Source organism: Elephas maximus, chromosome 2 (assembly GCF_024166365.1).
Source record: "Elephas maximus indicus isolate mEleMax1 chromosome 2, mEleMax1 primary haplotype, whole genome shotgun sequence".
NCBI classification, from domain to species: Eukaryota; Metazoa; Chordata; class Mammalia; order Proboscidea; family Elephantidae; genus Elephas; species Elephas maximus.
This window is the reverse complement of record NC_064820.1, coordinates 223,311,339-223,337,306: the sequence shown is the minus strand read 5'-3', so window position 1 is coordinate 223,337,306 and position 25,968 is coordinate 223,311,339. Positions and strand designations below refer to the sequence as shown.

General features: G+C 37.4%; 1 protein-coding gene across 1 annotated transcript in view; it reads left to right on the top strand.

Moving 5' to 3' along the window:
• DSCAM (DS cell adhesion molecule) overlaps nt 1-25,968 on the top strand; it is a 1,038,663-nt gene that overhangs the window by 667,116 nt on the left and 345,579 nt on the right. Inside the window, exons 5-6 of the mRNA XM_049874902.1 lie at nt 4,639-4,917; nt 9,328-9,603. Of these exons, the coding sequence (XP_049730859.1) occupies nt 4,639-4,917; nt 9,328-9,603 (555 nt within the window). The remainder of the gene's footprint in view (nt 1-4,638; nt 4,918-9,327; nt 9,604-25,968) is intronic.

The window sequence follows — 25,968 nt, the reverse complement described above, 5'->3', positions numbered from 1 at the left end:
TCAACTCTGACTCATGGTGACTTTATGTACAGTAGAATGAAATGTCGACCCGTCCTGTGCCAACTTCATGACCATTGGTATATTTGAGTGCATTATTGAGGCTATTGCATCATTCTATCCAGTTAAGGGTTTTCCTCCTTTTTGATGACTTCCACTTCACCAAACACAATGTCCTTTTCTAACAACTGGTTTTTCCTGATACGTCCAAAGTAAGAAAGACAAAGTCTCACCATTCTCACTTCTAGCAAACTGTAAAGCCTTTTAAACCAATGCCAATACAATGCAATACAAATACTCTAAGAGCAGTCATTTCACATTTTGTAAAATTCCAAATTCCTTTGATCTAATATGACTTCCGTTTTGATAACAACTCCTTGCCCTAGATATTCTGTTATTGACAGTACCAACCACTACCATCATGTTTACTTTCATTCAAAGCTCAGAGGGAGGAAAACATGGCCGTATGGATCATACCTTTTGTTCCGCAATACTAGCACTAACAATGTTGGGAAATAATCTGTACCTAAAGTTAAAATCTCCTAACGACCCTATAGGACAGAGTAGAACTGCCCCATAATGCTTCCAAGGAGCACCTGGTGGATTCAAACTGCCAACCTTTTGGTTAGCAGCCATAGCACTTAACCACTATGCCACCAGGGTATGAGTTTGAATTGACTCAATAGTTAAAGTTAAAATGATATTCATGCCACTCTAACCCCAGCCAGGTTCATTCTCAGGTGAACGAAATCTGGAAGCAGTTGATTCTATTCTGGTTTTCACATCAGATATGTTTTTCTTTTTTTCCCCCTTTATGGGATTTATACTTGGAGACACTATCAACCCTTTGAGTAATCGTCACAGTTGGCTTGCCATTAGCCTATCTGTCAAACAACGAAGCAATCCATTCACATAATGATACATTAGCACTTCGTGAAGTAACTTAGAAGTATGAAACACCCAACTTAGTATTAGACAAGCAAATGCAAGATGTCTGACCTTTGTCTTTGTACCTTTAGAATGTAAAATTGCTCGGTGTGGTTACTATTGTACAAGGATATAATAATGGAATGAGATTAACCAACGGTTATTTGTGATAGACACTTGAAGGGTATCTTACTTTATTTGTAACGATACTGTGTAGGGAGTAGTGATAGAAAGTTGTTTAATGGGGAGGAAGTAATTAAATATACGGTTCCCTTAACACCCACTTATTATCCTTGATAATGTTCTATCTGAATTTCTCTTCCCTCTTCACCTTTTTAAAATAACCAAAACATATCTGTGCTTCATAGTCCAGGAAAAGTATGAGTTAGAATTAAATAAAATTTGATTTTTTAATTCTTTGACTTTAATTCTTTTAACATTAATTCTCCTCTGAACTTGCAAATATTTCTTCTTCTTTACCTATTCTTTTTTAGGTCAGTTGTTGCTTTCTCCCTTGTGTTATAGTTATTATGTCTCCATGCCTTTGTTAAGGGTAAGATGAACCAGTACAATAAAAATAAACTCTCTTGAAAAATCTATAAGGAAAAATGAATTAGAAAATGAATGGTATCTGTCATCTTAGTCCATAGTAGCTTTATTGACATTGTGATATTATACATGTTCAGAATATCCTATAAAAGGTCTTGTTGGCATTAAAGAAGAATGTCATAACGACACTGATAAGAAGGGAGAAGGATCTTTGGGGGATTGTCTTAGTCAGCATCCTCCAGAGACACACATATATATGTGCACACACACACACATATACATATATATATATATTAGAAAGAGAGAGAGAACAATTGATTGATTTACTTCAACGGATTGGCATGTGGGATTATGAGGGATGACAAGTCCAAAATCCATAAGTCAGGCAGCAAGCTGGAGACTTCTATAGGCTTTTGTCTCAAGAACCATAGGTCAGGCAATGGCAAGAGTACAGAGTGGAGACAGAGAGCGTTCATTCTGCCAAAATATCTCTTTATAGTCTGGAACCAGAATACACTCTAAGGAAACTCCCTTTTCAACTGATTGATTACATTACACTAGATGACATTATGGAAGTTGATCACATTATATTACATTACATTGTGAAACAGCAACTAGTCTAGTGTTTGACCAAACCACTGGGAACCATAGCCTAGCCAAATTGACACATAAAATTAACCATCACAGGGGTCTTGCTGTAAGATTAATTCAGTATTAGCAAAACAATTAAAATAAGCATTTCTCCAACCAAAAGATAAACTGATAATGATCTGAAAGCCTGTCTTTCTCTTTCATATAACCTGGCTTATCTCCACTCTGATTCATTAAATATTAACTTTCAAATTTAGCTATTGAGAAAGGGTTGAGAAAACAAAGTTACTTTTTTTTTTTATGAGTGCTTTATCGTGTCTTAAAAATTGATAGGAGTCATGAGCCTTCAGCCATGGGAACCCAATAAGATTGCCTGGGGAGCGTATGTGAAAGAGAACTGAGGGGTTTCTGAGCATAATCCACAAATACATCAGCAGAAGGGTAGCCAGCGAATAAGACTGAAGATTTGGGGTTAAAGCTGGAGGTGAAGACAAGGAAGGTGACAGCTATAAGAAAGGAAGGGTCAACAGAGTCACCTGTCATTGAAGGGCTCACGTGAGAATCTATGTCTGGCAAATAACGCTTAGGATGTTTTGTCATGGAAATTTAACCAAAGTCATTAAGGGAGAAATTTGTTAATGCTAAAAGATGAGGACGCAAACTGAGTGCAGGCTACTATTCTCAAAAACTTTGTAGGAAAAGATAAATGATTTTCATTGTAAATGAGATTTAAAGTTATTTTAAAAGACACACAGGTAGGTTTGGCCATACCTTGTTGACTGTCTTCTTTCCTCCATCTCAGCTCAGGTATCGGAGAAACTATGACCTAAAATCTCCACATGGCCCCTGCCTCCGCTCTCACCCAACGCGCACGGTGGCTCACTCTCTCTCCATCCTCTTTTATGCCCTTCACTGTACTTACTATCATCCAGGTTATCTTTATTTATTCGCTTGATCATTGCTTGTCCAGCCCCTGCAGTGACCCACCTAGAATGTAAGCTCCAAGAGGGCATCTTCCTTGTCTTATTCTCCACTGTGTCTCCAATGGCTAACTCCTTGCTACTCCTGTGCTTGGAGATCAACAAGTATTTGTTAGCTGAATAAATGAAACACTTTCAGATTCAACAGCCATGTGTCAAATTTATTTTCTTGAGAAACAAATTTCATTTATGCTAAATAATGATTTCTACATTGCTCTTTTGAGAGGGAAGTCTGACCTTTCCCAGTGTCAAAATCATTGAAGCACAAAAGAAATTCAAGTCTATCAGGTTTATTTGAAAAGTTCATCTGTATGCATACAGGGAGACCCCTCTGGTCAGAAAAAAAAAACCTTGCGTTGAGTCGGTTCTGACTCATAGCAACCCCACAGGACGGAGTAGAACTGCCCCATAGGGTTTCCAAGGAGCAGCTGGTAGATTCGAACTGCCAACCTTTTGTTAGCAGCTGAATGCTCAACCACTGTGCTCCATTCAGACAAATAGGAGGTCTCATTGTTGGCTTGTTACATGGAGATTTTAAATAGAAAAGAGGACATACGCAGTAGAAAATTAACCATTTGGCTAGTCTTAGCATAAATGAATCAATTTCCTCTTCCTTCCTGAGGCTACCTGGTGGCCCACATGGCCTGGCTAGCCCCCATTCATTTGCAAGATAAAGGTACCTCTATTACTCAAGAACTCCAAAGGTTTAGGATTATCCTCTCAGGAAACAAAGGCAAACACCATATTACTTAGGATAAAGTTAAATTCTTTGCACAAGGTAAACTTTGAGTCCATGGTTAACAGGTGTCTTGTCACAAAGAGGGTTTGCACAATTTTGTGATCACTGAGGAGCCCTGGTGGCACAAGGGTTAAAAGCTTGGCTGTTAACGAAAAGGTTGGCAGTTTGAATCCACAAGCAGTTCTCCTCCATCCTATAGGGTCTCTATGAATCAGAATCTACTCGACGGCAATATTTTTTTTTGGTGTCTCCACTGTGTCTCCTTTGATTATCTGTTCTTGGCTACATTCCACACTGGGCAGTACTTTTTGTGAAATTCCCAATGTACCCATAGAAATATGTCCATCTTTTTTTTTTTTTTTTAACACCAGTTGTGATGTTGTTGTTGTTAGGTGCTGTTGAGTCCTTTCTGACTCATAGCGACCCTATAGGACAGAGTAGAACTGCCCCATAGGGTTTTCAAGGAGTGGCTGGTGGATTCACACTGCAATTAGCATCTGTAGCTCTTAACCACTATGCAACCAGGGCTCCACCAGTTATGATAAGGTAACCCAATCGTTGGCCAGAGCTGACTACTCCTACTGATGCATGATGATTCTGAATTTCTTAGTTCTTTACCAAGAATGAGAAACGGAAGCTCTTACCAACATTCATACTTTTCCAAAGTTTTGAGCGGAAGTAATGTGTATGAATAGAGCTCTTTGTTTCTGTACAAAATCTTAAACATTTGTATCAATGGTTGCTATGATGTATAGAGTTTAAATTATACATGAAGCCTTAGAATTCCAAATGACCATGTCAGCTCCTAGTTCAGTGCCTCTAAGAGCTTTTCTTTCTTTTTTTTTTTTTTTACAGATCCAGCGAACTCAGCCCCAACCATACTGGATGGGTTTGATCATCGCAAAGCCATGGCAGGGCAGCGCGTGGAGCTGCCTTGCAAAGCGCTTGGGCACCCTGAGCCAGATTACCGCTGGCTAAAGGACAACATGCCTCTGGAGCTCTCTGGAAGGTTCCAGAAGACTATGACAGGGCTGCTTATTGAGAACATACGTCCCTCAGACTCAGGCAGCTATGTATGTGAAGTGTCCAACAGATACGGAACTGCTAAGGTGATAGGCCGCCTGTACGTGAAACGTAAGTTGGATGGTATCGAGCAATGGTGATGGTGTCTTCCATTTATGAAGCACCTGTTCTGAGCTAATTTCTGAGCTTTCCTATGCCTCCCATTAATTTTCACAACAGTCTTGCTCAGATAACTACTAACTCCATTTTGCAGAAGAGGAAATTAATGCTAAGAGGAGCTGCCCAAGGCCACATAGCTAGAAAATATTGGGTATAGGATTTGAATTCACATCTGTCTGATCCCCAAATTGTAGGACATTTTTATTAGGCTGTAGGACCTAACTATGTTCATCAGTACCCTTACATATTTCCAAGATAACATTTCCTAACCGTGGAATTTGGAATAGCCAACCTCTATGAAAATAGGTAGAGGAAGTAGGGCAGGATTGTTCTTTCAGCACAGGTGATGATAGATCAAAGTGATTGTCCTTGATTGTTTTCACCAGGCTGCTGCAAATTCCTAAATTCCTAAATAGGGCCGTTATCAGCGGAAATATGTGGTGGTGTTCATAAGTATAGTGAGTGGCACCAACTCATGGTGACCTTGGGTATAACATAGCATAATAAGATATTGCCTGGTACTGTATCATCTTCATGATCATTGATATGTTTGAGCCCATTGTTGTGCCTATTGTGACAATCCATTTCGTTGAAGGGTTCCTTCATTTTTGCTGACCCTCTACTTTATCACACCTGATATCCTTCTTCAGTGATTGGTCCCTCCTGATGATGTGTCCAAAGTAAGCTAGAAAGAGTTTCGCCACCCTCACTTCTAAGAAGCATTCTGATCATATTTCTTCTAAGTCGATTTCTTCATTCTGGCAGGCCACAGTATATTCAATATTCTTCACCAATACCACAATTTAACTGCATCAAATTTTCTTCTTTTTCACTATCCAACTTTTGAACTCCTATGAGGAGAGTGAAAACACCATGGCTTGGGTCAGGTGTACCTTAGTCATCAAAGTGACATCTTTGCTTTTTAAAACTTTAAGGAGATCTTTTGCACCAGATTTTCCCAGTGCAATACGCCATTTGATTTCTTTACTCCTGTTTCTATGGACATTAATTGTTGAGCTAAGTAGAATGAAATTGGTGACAACTTCATTTTTTTTTTCTCTTTTTATCATTATGTGTATTGGCCCATGCAGAAATACAGGGTTCTACATTTCCAAATATCGGACTTGGACTCAGCTCTAGATTATTTAGTCCAACTCCGGGTGATACGTGTAATCTCCAGTTGATCTGCCATGACTGATTTGAGGTGTGTGTTGAGAAGGATGCTAAAGGGAGGCTCAGGGAAGGAAGGATGTGATTGCAGCACGGGAGGAGCCCAATTCACGTGGCCAATATTTGCCTAATCTATTCACAGCCCCTCATTTTACTCATGCAAAAAACAAATCAAAGTGAATTACTCAAGATCACATGGTAGAGCCTTGGTCAGGAAGGATGTCTCCCGTTTGCCTACATAATGTTCTCCCTCTCTCTTTTTTTTTTGATATAATATTCTTTTTATTTGGCGAACCGAACTGAACAAACTGAATCCCAAGGATCTCACACTGGAAAGGGAGACATGTTCTTACACTAACTTTTGTCTAGCCCTTTGTGGAAGGAGGTGTCCCATTAAGGGTGCCCTGGGTGTGGACTGCTCTTACCAGCTGAAGAGAATGCATTTACAGTACATATTCCAATGACTTCCTGGGTCCTGAAAATATCGTTCAAACATTTAGACTTAGATTAGAAAGAAATGGGTTATAATGCCTGCACAGTTGTATTTCTGTAGTTAAAGAACCTAGTAGGTATAATCAAAGTAGCTTTGGACAACTAGTAAGAATTATTCCCACAGACTCAAAATCTCCTCTACGTTAAAACGCCTTTTATGACTCCCCATTTTCTGTTGAATAACATTAATATCTTAGGATGATATCCAAGGCTCCTCATGCAAACCTATCTGGTCATATTTCACATTGTTTTGCTTCAACAAAAACTTAACTCCTGCTAAATCTAACTTTTCCAAATTCCCTGTACAAACCCATTCCTCTCCTGATTGCATACCACATTACCCATATTGCTCCCTTCAGGTCACATGGAATGTTGTTTTCTAATATTCAAATGTCCAAAACTTCCTTCTAAGCCCATTTCAATTCTCCACCCCAAAGACATCTTCCCCATCCCCCTCTGTCTTCTCCTCAACTCCTAGAGTGTTTTATTGTTATCTCTCTAAAGGCATTTATCACTGTCTACTTTTTAAATAGTTATGTATAGACAAGTCTTAATTTTGACTGTTTGTTTTCATAATTGTAATCTTCTGCCATGTCTAGACAAGTTCTCAGATGTTTCTCAAATATTCTCTTCTTCCCTCTTGACTATTCCTTTGTTTTTGTCCACCTTCTCTCTCTTCTCTAGTCTGAAACTAATCCTTTGAGTTCCTAACTCTGAACCTTCTTCTATTTGATCTCTTTTATTCATATGAGTTCAAACTCCTTCTTTCTGAAAACAGCCCTGAATCTGTATATTTAGCCTCCACTTCCTCCCTGAATGTTGGCAGGGTATGTCAACTGCATTTATATATATATCTTCATTCAGATGTTTAGCTGGCAACTAAAAAGGAGAATATTCAAAACTGAACTTGCTGCCATCTCTACCTTCCAAATGGCTTTTCTTGTTATTGGAACCATCCCCTCAACTCCAAATGCAAAGTTTAAATCTCGGGTACTGTTTACTCCTTTCCTTTCTATGTGCAAGTCCTGCCAGGTCCTAGAGATTGGATCTCAGTGGTTCTCAGCTGTGCTCTCCACCTCTTCCCTGTCCTACATTGGGTCTTAATTACATCTCACAAGTCATTTGCAATACTTCCTTACTGACCAATTTTCCTGCCCCCTCTAATTTGTGTGACACAATGAGACCCATCAATTCTCCTAAAAATATGGTCAATTATGGCATTCTCTTGGTGGAACTACTTGAATGCTTTCTTTAGTTCTTGTGACTTAATTCCAAAATCTCAAGGCCCTTCGCAGTCTTGTCCTTGATGGCTTTTGTCATTTTTATCCTAATATTCTCTTTCAGAGACCCTATGCTGCAGCCAAACAGAATCTGAAACTCTTCCTCAGACATGGCTGTGCTTTAGCATTATTTTGTGTGGTTCGCACTCTCTGGAATACCTATTCCCATGCATTTTGGTCTAAATCCTAACCATTGTTGATATGTGATGACTTCCCCAATCTTCCCGTCCACCCTTCTCCATATTTTGTGTGTCTCTAATGGGCCCTGTGTTACTCAATTTCGTTACTATAGTCATTATTGTATTTGTCTTGTCAACTTAGTAAACTATGAGCTCCTTGGAAGCAAAGACTTCACAGTGTGGTGAGGTGAGAAGTCAGGAAAACTAGGGTAAAAACTGGCATGTGCCATTTGCCTGGTGAGTGGATTTGTTTAAGTTACTAATCTCTCTGAATGACCGTTTTCTATAAAATGGAAATGATAATTCAAAATTTATAGGCTTATGGGAAGACTGAATTAAATAACATATATTAGGTGTTTGATGACTTTATGGTACATACTAGTTATACCATAAATGTTAGTTTCCTTCTACCTTACTCATCTTTATCTCACCTGTGGGTTTGACCCAGTCCTTGGCACATAGTAGATGCTTAAGAAATGCTTGTTAGATTTAATTTTGATTTGTTGAATTGAGCCATAGAAGGTCAAGGGTGGAAATTCTATCCCTGTCCATACCAGTTAGCCTCATTTAATGGAAAACTCCTATTTCACGGTCTAAAGTTCTAATATCAATCTGTTTTGTTACCGCTGTGCATTTTGGGTCCTGGTTAAGCCACAATAACTTAAGGGGTGTGAGTGAGTATATGTGTGTGTGTGTGTGAGAATGGCCCAGTACAAACCCACCAGAGATACCTTGGGACAAGGCAAATAAGTTTTAAATATTTAAATACTTATATCTGGTGGTGTAGTGGTTAAGTATGAGGGCTGCTAACCAGAAGGTTGGCACTTCGAATCCACCGGGTGCTCCTTGGAAACTCTGTGGGGTGGTTCTACTCTGTCCTATAGGGTCGCTATGAGTTGGAATCGACTCGATGGCAGTGGGTTTTGGTTTTATCCCTACCGTTAACTAGCGTGCTGCATTTCTTATGCCAAAGGGTTGATACCATCATCTTTATATTTACTTAGTGAGAAAGCAATTGAGCCAACATTGGTCTGTTTGATATATAGAAAAAGAAGGCCAGAAAAATAAATAACAATAAGGTGTTCCCAAATGGTGCGTTATGAAATAATATTGAACTTAAGAACTGGATAGAGTATGCTTACAATGCTGCTTTTGCCTTTTCAGAAGTCCAACACATGGTTGAAAAGACATTTACATATGTGATGTTTTTAACTTCTTTTTTCTCTTATCAAAATCTCCAGAGCCACTGAAAGCTTCCATCAGCCCCAGGAAGGTCAAAAGCAGTGTGGGTAGCCAGGTTTCCTTGTCCTGCAGCGTGACAGGAAGCGAAGACCAGGAGCTCTCCTGGTACCGAAATGGTGAAATCCTCAATCCTGGCAAAAATGTGAGGATCACAGGGATCAACCACGAAAACCTTATAATGGATCACATGGTCAAAAGTGACGGGGGAGCATACCAGTGCTTTGTTCGCAAGGACAAGCTGTCTGCTCAAGACTATGTGCAGGTGGTCCTTGAAGGTCAGTGGGCCTCATTATAGCACACAGCTCAAAATGAGCCAAACCCAGAGCACTCAAACCAGAATAGAGGGTGGAGCCATGCTGATGACTCCGAATTTTAAGATCCTGTTTATCTGAGGCAGCTCATGAGTCTACCCTGTTTTCTAGCTAAATCAGGCAAATGAAAGAGCAAATTTGGATGAGAATAAAATTGTATTTTAGAAGTAACATAAATTTAAGTAGCAGAAATGGTGCCCACTCATGTGTGAAAGTTACTTGTCAAGTTATAAACCCCAGAAATTTGAAATTTATACTTATGTTGACAGTTCATTATCCTTTAGACCACGGTTTCTCAATATCCTGTTTGGGGAACTGTCTTATGTATTACAAGATGTGGCTTCTACCCACTAGATTCTAGTAGCACCCTTCCTCCCCAGAAAATTGTGATAATAAAAAATGACTCCAAACATTGCCAAATGTCCCCTGGGTGGGGACAGGGCCAAAGTAATCCTTTGTTGGGAATCACTGCTTAAGAGGCAAAGTGTGGAGAGAAATTTTACTATAGTGACTTGTGGAGTGAGAAAAATGTTATCAGGTTAGTGTAGTTGTCCATGGTTTGGTCTAAACATTCACAGATCTAGGTGAATACCATTTGTGAGAAATTTCTTTGGGGTTTTGGCTACTGAGGCAAAGATACGTTGACATGTTGCCTTTCTTAACTGAGTATTACATAGCAACATCTTCAAGCTTATCAATCAGTCAGGGATAGAAACTGCAAGTGAGACATACGTTTATCACTAGACAATTAAACTAGCATTTATCTGTATGTTTGTATGTCTTGTCGGAAACTGTGTCTTTATATATAATTTAAAATGTGTCTGTTCTCAGTTTATTAATATAATGAAATGACTTTTATATAGCCTAAGGGAGAAAAAATTAAATTCATTTATATATAAATGTAAGTTTAAATATGTCTTAACGCTAAGAGGATATTTCTGCTACTGCTTCTTTAACCATGAGAATCGACTCGGGGACAACAGGTTTATTTTTTTGTTGTTGTCTGTTTTTGTTTTTTTAATTGTTAAGGAATCAGGCTTAGCAATAAGATTCTTAGCTTTAGTCAAGAAAATCACTCAGAGAGTAAGTTTTTAAACAGGCTTCAAACCTGTCCCTTTCAGTTCAAACCTCTGCTGAGAATTTGCGTTTCTAACAGTTTCCCAGGTGATGATAATGCTGTTAATTAAGCACCGGTTCTGAGAACAACTAGCAGAGCAGCAGCTCTCAACGTGTATTATGCATGAGAATCACTGGAGGATCTTGTTGAAATGTAGATTCTGGTTCAGTATATCTGGAGTGGAAATACAAATTCTCAGCAGAGGTTCAAACCAGAATGAACAAGTTCAAAGCCCCGTTTTGAAAGCAGAGGTGAAATTAGTTGAAGGCATGGTGCCCATATTAAAACCTGCCACTGTGTTCCCCATAGTAATAAAATGCAGAAGATAATCAGTTTGCCTAGAGCCAGTCTGCTAATGATGATGCACTGTGGTCCTTATATAGCCACTGTTTTAGGGCTTTTTGTGTAAAAGGGAGAGATTAAGTGTCTAGGCCTTGTTACCTCGGCAACCATCTCACCTGACTAAGAAAACCTAAAGAGCATATTGATAATCCATAAAGATGTTGAAAGAGTTCAGGTTATCAGAGAGTAACAGCAGGAAAGATTTCAAAGACGCCAAAGTCTCACTGGGAAAATAATGTCTGCTTTCATCTCCAAAAAACTCTGTCACTTTAATAAAAAAGGGGTCAGAGGAGCACACTGAGCATACTCACGGATTTATTTGCTGCATGTCAGTTCCCATTCAGGCAGGGAGCTTCACTTTATTTTTTTCTCTTCTGAGAGATGACAGTGCTAATGTAGCAAAATAGACCAGAAATGGAATTGGAAATACATATCTAGTACTTGATTTAAAGTTGTGTTTAACTACTATCTTCTGACAAAACTCTCATTATTCCTACTGAAATGGCTAGGGATTAACATAAAATCATAAAAACTTACAATATTATAAATTAGGAATGACCACTGACATAATGCAGAATCGAAGAGTATTTCTTATAAGGCTAAAAGAACTGGAAAGGAAATCTGAAAAAAAAAAAAAATCAACTGGAATCCAATAACTACTGGTTCAAGATCAAACCAAAATAAAAATTAGAAGGAATAAAAAGAATAACGGTTTCCATTTCTGGAAATGATGGAATAACATGTTTCAGAGGAACTCCCAAGTGATAGAAATTATGAACTTTGGAAAAAGCAAAACTAAATGTAGACATTGGAGAGATGCTAAAAGCAGGCAGAAAAGATTCAACCTTTGAAAGAAGGGAAAAGGATTAGGTTATGTTTATACCGATACCATTTTTTCCCCAGTCCACATGGTGTAACCAAAAAAACAAACCCATTGCCTTTGAGTTGATTCCAACTTATAGTGAATCTATTATATATATATATATATATATATATATATATATATATAAGGAAACAAACCTATTGTCAATTCCAACTTATAGCAACGCTATAGGACAGAAAAGAACTGCCCCATAAGATTTCCAAGGAGTGGCTGGTGGATTTGAACTCTTGACCTTTTGGTTAGCAGCCAAGCTTTTAATCACTGCACCACCAGGGCCCTAGCAACTCTGTACAACAGGGTAGAGCTGCCCTATAGGGTTTCTAAAGCTATGATCTTTACAGAAGCAGACTGCCACATCTTTCTCCTGAAGAGCAACTGGTGGGTTTGAACTGCCGACCTTTCAGTTAACAGCTGAGCAGTTAACCACTGCGCCAGCAGGACTCCTCTTGTGTGGTGTGGGGACAAAAAGTAGAACAGCAGAACAAGAGCATAAAGCTACAGATTTATAGGATTAAAATATCAGAGGACCGGGTCTGGGCTGCCAAATTAGCTGCACATTGAGTAGAAACATTCCAAGAAGCAGGAAATAGCAGCAGGGAGTCTCAAAATCTGCAAATAAAGTTTTTTAAAAAACTTGGTTGACATGTGAACTGTAAAAATTTGAGAAGTAATCCAATTATACAGTAAAAAAAACTACATATACATATATATGGAAACCCTGGTGGCATAGTGGTTAAGAGCTACAGCTGCCAACCAAAAGGTCAGCAGCTCAAATCTACCAGGCATTCCTTGGAAACTCTGTGGGACAGTTCTACCCTGTCCCATAGGGTCGCTATGAGTCGGAATCGACTCGATGGCAATGGGTTTGGTTTTTTTGGTTTATACATATATATATATATACACACACACACTGTGACCAAAAGACAAAGTAGGCAATAGAAGCAGACCCTAAGAGGACACCAAGATATTAGGACTTTGTTATTTCAATTATGTTCAATAACGTAAAGAAAATGGTGGTCATAATGAATAGGCATATGGTAAAATTCAAACAGAAATGAAAAACTTACTCTATTGACTTTAATGAAAGATTGGGGAAGGAAGAAGAAAGGATCAGTGAATTTTAAGATAGATTAAAAGAAATTATCTAATCTGAAGCACAGAGAGAGAAAAAGGACTGCAAAGAAAATGAACAGAGTTTCAGCAACATGTGCTAAATTTATTCGATGACCTATTATACATACAATAGGTGGTCCAGAAAAGTAAGAGAGAGAAAATGGGGTGGAAAAATATTTAAAGAAATAAAATGGCCAAATTTTTCCAAAATTTGGTTAAAAAAAGAAAAAAAAAACCTTAATTTTACAGATCCAAGAAACTCAGAAAACCCCAAGCAGAATAAATACAAAGAAGATTACATGCAAGCACATAAGGATCAAGCTGCTGAGAAGCAAAATATTGTATTACAAAATATTATAAAATACTATGAGCTGAGGAAGTGAAAGCATTGAATAAAGGGGACCATCAGTACAAATTATGGGTGACTTATCAGAAATTTGGGAGGCTAGAAGACAATGAAGCAATATCTTTAAAATGTTAAAAGGGGGAAAAAAACTACCAACTTATATATCTAACACAAATATTCTTTAAGAATTGAGGTGAAATATATTTTCAATAAACAAAAGCTGAGACTGTGATGCCAGAAAACCCGCACATTAAGAAATACTAAAGGAAGTCATCCGGGGTGAAGGAAATGGCATAAAATGGAAACTCAGATCTATAGGAATGAATAAAGAACATGATAAATGGTAAATATGTTAGTAAATACTAAAAAAAAACTTTCCCTCTTTTAATTTATTTAAATTACAACTAATTATAAGATTAGAAAATTACAATACTGTATTTATTATAGAAATTATAAATAGGTTCATAAAACAAAGGGGAGAGTATTAGAAAAATTTGTTGCACTATTCTTACAATCTACGTGAAGTGCAATTTTAACTCTAAGTAGATGTGATTGGAGTTTATTCTATGAATGCAATATTAGCAAAACATTAAAAATATAATCTCTGTAAATCATCATATTACCATGATAAAATAGAAACAATTGATACCTCAGTATCTGCAAAAAAAAAAAAAAAATTATTTGACAAAATTCAACATCCACTCACAATTAAAGAAAAAAATCTCTCAGCAAACTAGGGGAATACAGGGAACTTCCTCAATATGATAAATGGCATCTAAGAACAACCTATAGCTAACATCATACTTAATGGTTAAACACTAAATTTAAAACTGGAACCAAGGCAAAGATGTCCATACACACCACTACTATTCAGCACTATACTGGAAGTCCTAGACAGGCAGGAATAGGGAATGAAACTTATACAATGTTTGGAAAGGAAGAATTTTAGCTGTCTTTAATCATAGATGTTTTTACTTAGGTAGAAAATCCTAGGAAATATATAACACAATTCCTGGAATTAATAAGTGGATTTAGAGAGTCCTAGGATACAAGAACAATATAGAAAATTAAATTGTTTTTCTGTATGATAGGAACAAATACTTGGAAAATACTTTTCCATTTATAGTAGCATTAAGCATAATTTACTTAGGGAATAAATTTAACAACAGATATGAAAGATTTCAACATGTTAAACTATAGCGCATTCCTAATATATAATTGCGATTACTAAAAAAAAAAAAAAATGGAAAGAGATCTTCATGGATTGGAAAATTAAATTTTCTTAAGCTAATAAGTCTCTCTAAAATAATGTATTTCCAGTCAAAATCCCAACAGGCTTTATAGATTGTTGATTATAAAATTTGTACAGAAAAGCAAGCTGATTTAAAAATATAAGCAAAAAAGTGAAGGACTGAGAACCACCAAAATAATCTTGTAAAAAAGAACAAAAGTGAATGACTCATTCAACCAGGTTTCAAGACTTACTTTAAAGCTATATTAAACAAGATATATATAGATCAATGGGATGTAATAGATGGTCCAGAAATATTCCCATACATATATGATGAATTGGTTTTCAAAAGCACACCATGATATTCAACAGGTAAAGGAAAAACTTTTCAGGAAACAGCACTGGAAAACCTGTGTGGCAAAAAATGAATACCAATCCCTACCTCACACCTTACACCTTATACCAAAATTAATTTGTTATGAATTATAGATCTCAATGTAAAATTGAAAACTATAAATTTTCTAAAAGGAAATACACCAGACTTCTTTGTGATTTTAGAGCAGGCAGATTTCTTAGGACACAGAAAGCACTAAATGTCAAAGATGAAGACATTATTAATAATATGAAAAGCACAGATTGGGAGATAATATTACACACATACACATCAAGCACACACACACATACACACATACCTGCACACCCACAACATATGTATATGTATATTTATGTACATGTGGAAGACCCTCAATGAGATAGATTGACACAGTGGCTTCAACAGTGGACTCAAACATAGCAACAATTGTGAGGCTGGCACAGGACCAGGCAGTGTCTTCTGTTTTATGTAGGGTTGCTATGAGTTGGAAGTGACTCGATGGCACCTAAAAACAACAAATGTATATGTACGTATGCATGTAAGTAAGATAGCTGACAAATATATCTGAGCATTATAAAATATGTGATTATTTGTATACAGGTATACCAGTTCTCAGTTCAGTCATGGTTAAGGAAGTGAAACCGGAACAGACCTGAGTTTTTAAAATTTGAGTGAACCAGAATGATAAACAAAATGGGAAAAATTATGGGTTGAAGCCCTACTAAAAACCTAATCTCCCTCTTAGAAAACAAGGGCAGAGTACACGTTGCATAGCAACCACATCTCTTGCCTGTCAAATTTTGAGCTGAATTGAAAACAGCAGCGCCCCCTTCAAAGGTGGCCGACTGTGTTGCTTTGAATGTGTGTCATTCTCCACAGTACAGCCAATAATACAATCTCATACATCAGGCTCCTGAAAGGGCTCACTATGCCTCCTCCAAGTTTCCTATTCCAGGGCTTCACCCGTAATTTTTCCTGTTCTGATTATTGTTCTGGGTCATTCAAATTGTAAAAATTTTGGTCTGTTCTTGTTTCACTTCATCAGCTATGACTGAACCAGGAAGAATCAGTTCGAAGCCCTGTTTGTATTTAGGATACATAAAGAACCCCTACAAATCATTAGGCAAAAGGCAAACTTTCCAATATAAAAATAAGGAAAAGGCTTGCACAAACACTTCACAAAAGAAAATATACAAATGACCAATAAATACATGAAAAACAGTATCACTTCCGTGACATTTCTGCTCAAATTGCACAACCTGCATCTAATCGGGAGAAAAAGCAAACACTTAATTGAGCAACTGCCTACAAAATAACTGACCTATATTCCTCAAAAATGTCAAAGCCAATAAACACAAAATATATGTTCCAAATTAAAGGAGGTTAAAGAAACTTGATGAATAAATGGGTGTAAGGTATAATACAGATTGGACTGGGAAAAAGTAACTCTACAGGACTTTATTGGTTCAATTTGCGAAATTTCAGTATAGACTGTGGATTAGATAATAGTACTATTCCAAAGTTAAATTCCCTAAGATTGCTAACTATACTGTTATGTTAGAATATGTGTATGTATAACAAGGTTTCAGAAATGGACAGTGCAATAGAAGGTTTTAGGAGTAAATTAGAAACAATAGAAGACAGGCTCAGTGAAACTGAAGACAAAGCCTTGGATACCACTTTGAGGAAAAATCAGAGAAAAGAATGAAGAAAAATGAGGAAACCCTTAGAATGATGTGGGATACAATCAAAAGCAAAAATTTTCATGTGATTGGAGTTCCAGAACAGGGTGAGAAAATGGAAAACACGGAGGATCATGGAAGATTTGCTGACAGAAAATATCTCTAATATCGTGAAAGACAAAATGCCAACTCTCCAAGAAGCTCAAAGAATCCCATATAGAATAGACACCAAAAGAAAAGCACCAAGACATTATCACACTTGCTAAAACCAAAAACAAAGAATCCTGAGACCAGCTTGAGACAAACAAAGTCATACAGGAAGGGAAAACAATAAGACTAAGCTCTGATTACTTAGCAGAAACCGTGCAGGCAAGAAGGCAATGGGATGACATATATAAAATCTTGAAAGAAAAAACTGCCAACCAAGAATAATATGTCTTGCAAAACTCTTGCTAAAATATGATGGCAAAATTGGGACATTTCCAGATAAACTGAAGTGAAGGGAATATGTAAAAACCAAACCAAACTTAGAATAATTATTCTTTGATTAGAGAACCAACAACATCAAACAACAACCTGAATCTAGCACATAAGACAGCATCAGCCAGATACCAACCTAGATAATGAACTCTCCAGGACAAAACAAAACTAAAAAAATTACAACAGGAACCAGAGATGTCAATCTGTAAATGACAACGACATCAGACCAATAAAAGAGGGAATACACGGTGTAGGTGCAGAACTTTTAAATGGAGAGGAAGTCAAGGTGATATCAAGTAATAAAAGACTGGGTTAAACTTAGGAAGATGGGGTAAATTTCAAGGTAACCACAAAGAAAGTTAACAAACCTACTCATCAAATAAAGAAGAAAAACATAAAGTCTCAGGAAACACAAAATCCACAAAAACGAAAGAAATGACAACAATGACAAAATACACAAACAAAAGAAACTCAGCACAGAAGAGTGAGAGAACAAAGAAAATGTCAGCATCACACACAAAAAAAAGCACTACAAAATGACAGCAATAAATTCACATCTATCAGTAATCACACTGAGAGTAAATGGCTTAAATGCACCCTAAAAAGACAGAGAGTGACAGAATGGATAAAAAAGCAGGATCCATCAATATGCTGTCTACCAGAGACACACCTTAGAAATAGACATAAATATATTAAAAATCAAAGGATGGAAAAAATATATATCAAGCAGACAACAACCAAAAAGGAGCAAGAGTGGCAGTACTAAGATAATACAGACTTTAAAACAAAATCCACCATAAAGACAAAGAAGGACATTATATAATGATTAAAAGGACAATCCACCATGAGGACATAACCATAATAAATATCTACACACCCAATGACGGAGTTCTAAAATACATAAAACAAATTCTAACAGCACTGAAAAGAGAAATTGATAGTTCCACAATAATAGTAGGAGACTTCAAAACACCACTCTAGGTAAAGAAACTCAGCAAAGATACAGAAGCTCTAAAGGCCACAATCAACCAACTCGACCTCATACATAAAAAAATAGAACACTCCACCCAACAGCAGCAAAGTACATATTCTTTTCCAACACACATGGAACGTTCTCCAGAATAGACCACATATTAGTCCACAAAGCAATCCTCAACAAAATCCAAAGCATTGAGATAATACAAAGTATCTTCTCTGATCACAATGCCATCAGAGTAGAAATTAATAACAGGAAGAGCAAGGAAAAAAACTCAAATACATGGAAACTGAATAACACCTGCTTTAAAACCACTGGGTAGTAGAAAAAATCAAAGATGGAATCAGAATATTTTTAGAATCAAACAAAAATGAAAGCATATCATACCAAAACCTTTGGGACAGAGCAAAGGCAGTAATCAGAGATCAATTTCTAGCAATAGATGCATACATCAAGAAAAGAAAAAAGGGATACAATCAAAACAGCTACACAACTCAAACAAATAGAAAGAAAACAGCAAAAGAAACCCACAGCGACCAGAAGAAAAGAAATCATAAAGATCAGAGCAGAAATAAATGAAATAGAGAATAGAAAAACAATAGAATCAACAAAACCAAAAATTGGTTCTTTGAAAGAATCAATAAAATCAACAAACCATTGGCCAAATTGACAAAAGTAAAACATGAGAGAATGCAAATAACCCAAATAAGAAATAAAATGGGGTACATTACAATTACAGCAGACCCAACTGAAATAAAAAGGATCATAACAGAGTACCATAAAAAAACTATACTCCAACAAGTTTGAAAACCTAAGGGAAATGGAAAAATTTCTAGAAACACACTACCTACCCAAACTAACACAAACTGAAGTTAAAAATCTGAACAGACCTGTAATGAGAGATGTTTGAAAAAGTAATCAAAAAAAAAAAAAAAGCTCCCAACAGAAAAAAGTCTTGGCCCAGAGGGCTTCACTGGAGAATTCTTCCAAACATTCAGAGAAGAGCCTATACCAGTACTACTCAAACTATTTCAGAACACCGAAATGGAAGGGATACTTCTGGATGCATTCTATGGAGCCAGCGTAACCCTGATACCAACATCAGGGAAAAACATCACAAAAAAAGAAAATTACAGGCCAATATCTCTCATGAATATAGATGCAAAAATTCTCAACAAAATTCTAGCCAGTATAATTCAGCATCATATCAAAAAAATTATAAACCATGACCAAATGGGATATACCAGGTATGCAAGGATGGCTCAACATTAGAAAATCAACATAACCCACCACATAAATAAAATAAAAGAATCCCATGATCATCCCAGTTGATGCAGAAAAGGCATTCAACAAAGTCCAGCACCTGCTCCTGATAAAAGCTCTTAGTAAAATAGGTATACAAGGGAAATTCCTCAACATAATAAAGGGCATCTAAAAAAAAAAATTATTTTTTTTTATTATACTAAACCCTGGTGGTGTAGTGGTTAAGTGCTATGGCTGCTACCAAGATGTCAGCACTTCAAATCCACCAGGCGCTCCTTGGAAACTATGGGGCAGTAGTTCTACTCTGTCCTATAGGGTTGCTATGAATCGGAATTGATTCGACGGCAGTGGGTTTGGTTTGGTTTTTATACTACACCAATAGCCACCATCATTCTTAATGGAGAAAGGCTGAAAACATCCCCCCTGAGAACAGGAACAAGACAAGGATACCTTTTATCACTACTCCAGTTTAACATTTTGCTGGAAGTCCTAGCTGGAGCAATAAGGCAAGAAAAAGAAAGGGCATCCAAATTGGTAAGGAAGAAATAAAACTATCCCTATTTGTGGATGATACGATACTATACATGACCAAAAAAAAAAAAGAAAACCAAACCCGTTGCCATTGAGTCGATTCCAACTCATAGCAACCCTATAGGACAGAGCAGAACTGCCCCATAGAGTTTCCAAGGAGCACCTGGTAGATTCAAACTGCTGACCTTTTGGTTAGAAGCCATAGCTCTTATCCACTACACCACCAGGGTCTCCTAGAGAACCCAAAAGACTCCACGAGAAAACTACTGGAATTAACATTCAGCAGAGTAGCAGGATACAAGATCAACTTACAAAATTCAGTTGATTCCTATACACCAATAAAAACAATACGAAAAAAGGAAGTCAGGAAGGTAATACCATTTATAATAGCCCTAAAAATAATAAAACAGGAATAAACCTAGCCAGGGATGTAAAAGACCTATACAAAGAAAACTACAAAACACTACTGCAAGAAACCGAAAGAGAACTACATAAATTGAAAAACATACCATGCTCATGGATAGGTAGACTCAACATTGTGAAAATGTCAGTTCTACCCAAAGCAATCTACAAATACAATGCAAACTCAATCCAAATACCAACAACATTCTTTAAAGGGATGGGAAAAACAAAAACAAGCAACTAATCGTTAACTTTATATGGAAAGGGAAGGGGCCCTGTGATAAGTAAAGCTCTGCTGAAGAACAAGAATAAAATAGGAGGGCTCACACTACCAGACCTCCGAACCTACAATATACCTACAGTAGTCAAAAGAGCCTGGCACTGGTACAACTACAGACACATTGACCAATGTGACAGAATTTAGAACCCAGATGTAAATCCATCCACCCATCCATGGTCACCTGATCTTTGAGAAAAGCCCAAAGTCCATCAAATGAGAAAAAGACAGTCTTTTTAACAAATGGTGCTGGCAAACCTGGATATCCATCTGCCAAAAAAAAAAAAGAAACAGGACCCATTCCTCACACCACACACAAAAACTAATTCAAAATGGATCAAAGGCTTCAATATAAAACCAGAAGCTATAAAGATCATAGAAGAAAAAAAATAGGGTCAATTCTAGAGGCCCTAATACATGGCATTAACGGGATACAAACCATAACCAACAACACACAAGCACCAGAAGATAAGCTAGATAACTGGGATCTTCTAAAAATTAAACACTTACGCTCATCAAAAGACTTCACCAAAAGAATAAAAAGAGAACTTACAGACTGGGAAAAAAAATTTGGCTATGACAAATCTGACGGAAGTCTTATTTCTAAAATCTATAGGAAAAATCCAACACCTCTACAACAAAAAGACAAATAATACAATTAAAAAACATGCAAAGGATATGAACAGACACTTCAACAAAGAAGACATCCAAGTGGCTGACAGATACATGAGGAAATGCTTGTGATCTCTAGCCATTAGAGAAATGCGAATCAAAGCCATAATGAGATACCATCTCACCCCGATGTTACTGGCTTGAATCAAAACAACAGAAAATAACATGTTGGAGAGGCTTTGGGGAGATTGAAATTCTTATGCGCTGCTGGTGGGAATGCAAAATGGTACAACCATTTTGGAAAATGATATGGCACTTCCTTAAAAAGCTAAATAAAGGAATACCATACGATTCAGCAATCCCACTCCTAGGAATATATTCTGGAGAAATAAGAGTCATCACACAAACAGATATATGCACACCCATGTTCATTGCAGCATTGTTCACAATAGCAAAAAAATGGAAATAACCTAGATGCCCATCAACAAATGAATGGATAAACTATGGTACGTACACACAGTGGAGTATTATGCAACAATAAAGAACAATGATGAATCTGGGCAGCATCTCACAACATGGATGAATCTGGAGGGCATTATGCTGAGTGAAATAAGTCAGTCAAAAAAGGACAAATATTGTATGAGACCACTACTATAAAAACTCATGAAAAGGTTTACACACAAAGAAAAACAATCTTTCATGCTAACTTTGGTGAAGGGTAAAATAGTACACAATACTGGGAAAGCCACCACAACTTGTACAAGGCAAGGTCATGGAAGCTCCATAGATACATTCAAATTCCCCAAGGGACCAAATTGCTGGGCTGAGGGCTGTGGGGACCATGGTCTTGGGAACATCCAGCTCGATTGGCATAAGGTAGTTTATAAAGAAAATGTTCTGCGTTCTACTTTGGTGAGTAGTATTTGGGGTCTTAAAACCTTGTCAGCAGCCATCTCAGATCCTCCACTGGTCTCATCTTGTCTGGAGCAAGGAAGAATGAAGAAACCAAAAGACACAAGGGATAGATTAGTCTAAAGAACTAATGGACCACAACAACCACAGCCTCCAGCACAACTAGATGGCGCCCAGCTACCACCACCTACTGCTCTGACATGGATCATAATAGAGGGTCCTGAACAGATGAGGAGAAAAATGTAGAACAAAATTCTAACTTACAAATAAATAAATAAAAACAGATTTACTGGTCTGACAGAGACTGGAAAAACTCTGAGAGTATGGCCCCCAGACCCCTTACAGCTTAGTAATGAAGTCACTCCTGAGGCTCACCCACCCTTCAGCCAAATATTAGACAGGCCCATAAAACAAAACGAGACCAAAGGGGTACACCAGCCCACGGGCAAGGAAGAGAAGGCAAGAGGCGGCAGGAAAGCTAGCTGGTAATGGGGAACCTGAGGTTCAGAAAGGGGGAGTGTTGACATGTCATGGGATTGGCAACCAATGTTACAAAACAATATGTGTATTAATTATTTAATTAGAAACTAGTTTGATCTATAAACATTCCTCTAAAATACAATACACAAACAAATCTACTAAGAACATCAGACGGATGAAAAGCTGAGGAGAAAATTCAAAATGGATGAGGGCGACAATATCTGAACCCACTACTCAATCTTAACCTCATAAAGATGAGGGACAGCCAAACATAAGTGGCTCCTGATGAAAGCACACACCACCATCTCTGAGGCATTATTGCCAAACTAAGTCACACTGAATCTGATCAAGGATCTGAATCTAATTGCCATTTTATGGGATCTTTAGGGGACAAAGAAACATTAAGCAACCGTACAGAATGAATCCAGCAAAACCCAGAAAGTGGGAAAACCTATAGTACTAAAAAAAAAAAAAATAGTACTAGCAACATGTTAACAGTTTAAGGAAAAAAAAAAAAAAAGAGAGAGAAACCTTTAGGTTAAAAACCTTAAGAGACATCAAAGTATGCAATGCATGGACCTGTTCAAATATTGATTCCAAAAAGAAAATTGTAAAAACGAAAATTAGGAGACCAGAGTAAATGTGAACACTAATTAGTTATTTGGTGCCCTTCAGGAGTTATTGTTAAGCTTTTCAGATGTAAAAATGGCAATAGGATTATGTTTTTAACAAGAGTCTGACTTTTAGAGATTCATACTGAACTATTTATGGGTTAGTATTTGCTTCACACTGATCCAGTTGGAGCCGGGGGGGATGGACATAGAGCAGGATATTCCATGAGCTGACGTTTTTGATGGGTCCTCACTCTGCTTTTGTGTCCTCTCCATTTTTATGTATGTTTGAAATTTTTCATAATAAAACGTTAAAGAAAAATGTCTGGACCCATAAATGAAAACTCAGTGCTACCTAAACAATGGTTTGGCATCGTATATTCCTGATGGTTATGCAACAGGATTGATGTAATTGGTTTCCCAGAATTGTACTTGTGAAAAATGTTGAATTGGCAAATGTTGTGTTCCCTCTACTTTTGCAACAATAAAAAATATTATATATAAAAAAGGAATATGTGTATGTATAAAAGACTACATACTCTATGATTCCATTTATTTGAAGTTCAAGTACAGGCAAAATAATACATGGTGATAGAAATTAGAAGTCATCGTGTGTGTGGCATGGATGGGCAAGGAGCCCTTGAGGACCTTCTGAAGTGATGAAAAAGTTCTTGATTGTGTTGGTGATTACACGGGTGTATATATCTAACAAAACATATTTGTGCACCTAAGATGTGTGCTTTGTATGTAAATTTAACCCAAAAAAAGCTTTCCTAAACAGATAAGCCACTGCCCGTTTATCAGTTTGTCACACTGTGGTTGCTTGTGTGTTGCTGTGTTGCTGGAAGCTGTGTCATCAGTATTTCAAATGCCAGCAGGGTCACCCATGGAGGTCAGGTTTCAATAGAGTTTCCAGACTAAGACTAAGAAGAAAGGCCTGGTTATTGACTTCTGAAAATTAGCCAGTGAAAACCCTATTGATAACAGAAGATTGTCAGAGATTTCAACTTGCTTACTTTGGATACATCATTAGGAAGGACAGATCACTGGAGATGTAGGGGATCAGCAAGGGGAACGGTCAATGAGATAGACTGACACAGTAGCTGCAACCGTGGGCTCAAAGACACCAACAATCATGGAGATGGCACAGGACCAGGCAGGTTTCAGTTTTATATAGATGGGGTCATAAGTCATTATACAGGCCATGCTCAATGGCAGCTAACAACAACAAACAGATCAAAGACTTGAGTTTTCAGTGCTTAGTATAAAATTCAGTACAGAGAAACGTACAGTTAACACATCCTGCAAAAATGTTGACTTCTAAGGACAAGTAAAATAACCTCAACACTCCCAGGCACCAATGATCGGTTATGTGCAAAGCGTAACAAGCAGAGTGACGTCGAACTTCTGTGTAAAGGCGGAACATGATAAACCAATGTCTGCAGTGTCTTAAGGGGGACGCACAGGCCTTCCACTTTAATTTTATAAAGTTATATTTTCACCTTTGATAGCAAAAAAATATTTGCAATTCAAGGACACTGGAGTATACTATATATGAATGCATCTGGGAATACAAGTACTAGCGGGAGCTCTCCAGTCACCAGAAAGTTTGTCAGGTTCCTCAGCTGAATATGAGAAATGATGTTAAGTTGTTAAGTAACCCGTACAAAGTCAGAATGAAGAAGCTCAGCTTCAGGAGTTTTGGAATGAGAATTGGCAGAGGGCCGGACGGAAGCACCTCCATCACGAGAGCTCTGCGCAACTGGCCTCACGGGCCCCGGAGATGGACCTAAAGATTCTGGGTGATGAGTGACTCTCTCCTTGGGAGTATTTAAAATGCTGATATTGGGGGTTCTACTCAGTTTTTGTGGACCCTTGTAGTGTAGTTCAGAGCCCGGCTGCTAACCAAAAAGTTGGCAGTTCAAATCCACCAGCCGCTCCTTGGAAACTCTATGGGGCAGTCCTACTCTGTCCTGTAGGGTCACTGTGAGTTGGAATTGACAGCAGCAGGTTTGATTTTGGGTTTTTCTCAGTTTTGTTGTCCCCGCCGTGCCCCTCATCCTTTGGCTTATCTATACTTTCCAATTTTTTAACAATAAATGTGTATTGCTTTTGTAATAAAAATTTTAAAACTAAAAAAAAAAAAATCTATTAATCATTATATTTCTTTATGGAACACTTTAATTGAGTACGAAAGCTTTAAAAAAAAAAAAAAGCAAAAACCGTCCCGTCTGACAGGAAAGCTGCTAACAGGGTACTCAAGGTCAAGGAGGGGAAAGTGTTGACATGTTGTGGGGTTGGCAACCAATGTCACAAAACAATATGTGTATTCATTTTTCCATGGGAAAATAATTTGTTCTGTAAACCTTCATCTAAAGTACAATAAATAATAATAATAATAAAATTAATGGAGAAAGAATCCATGCCATTTCTGGGCATACCCAGATGCCTGTATTTAAAACCTACTAGCTGTTTGTTTGTATTTAAAAAAAAAAAAAGTCTCCTCCAGAAAATGTTTATTGCCAGACTCAGAAATCCTGTCAAATGTGATCAGTTATGTCACAGTGACTCACTTACGTCTAGAAAAACAATGTTAATTTATATGCCTGAGGCCAGTAGGCCTATTGGTACATCTTTCTTCTCCTGACTTATATATATGTATTTTTAATATGTATAACCCGTTGCTGTCAAGTAATTC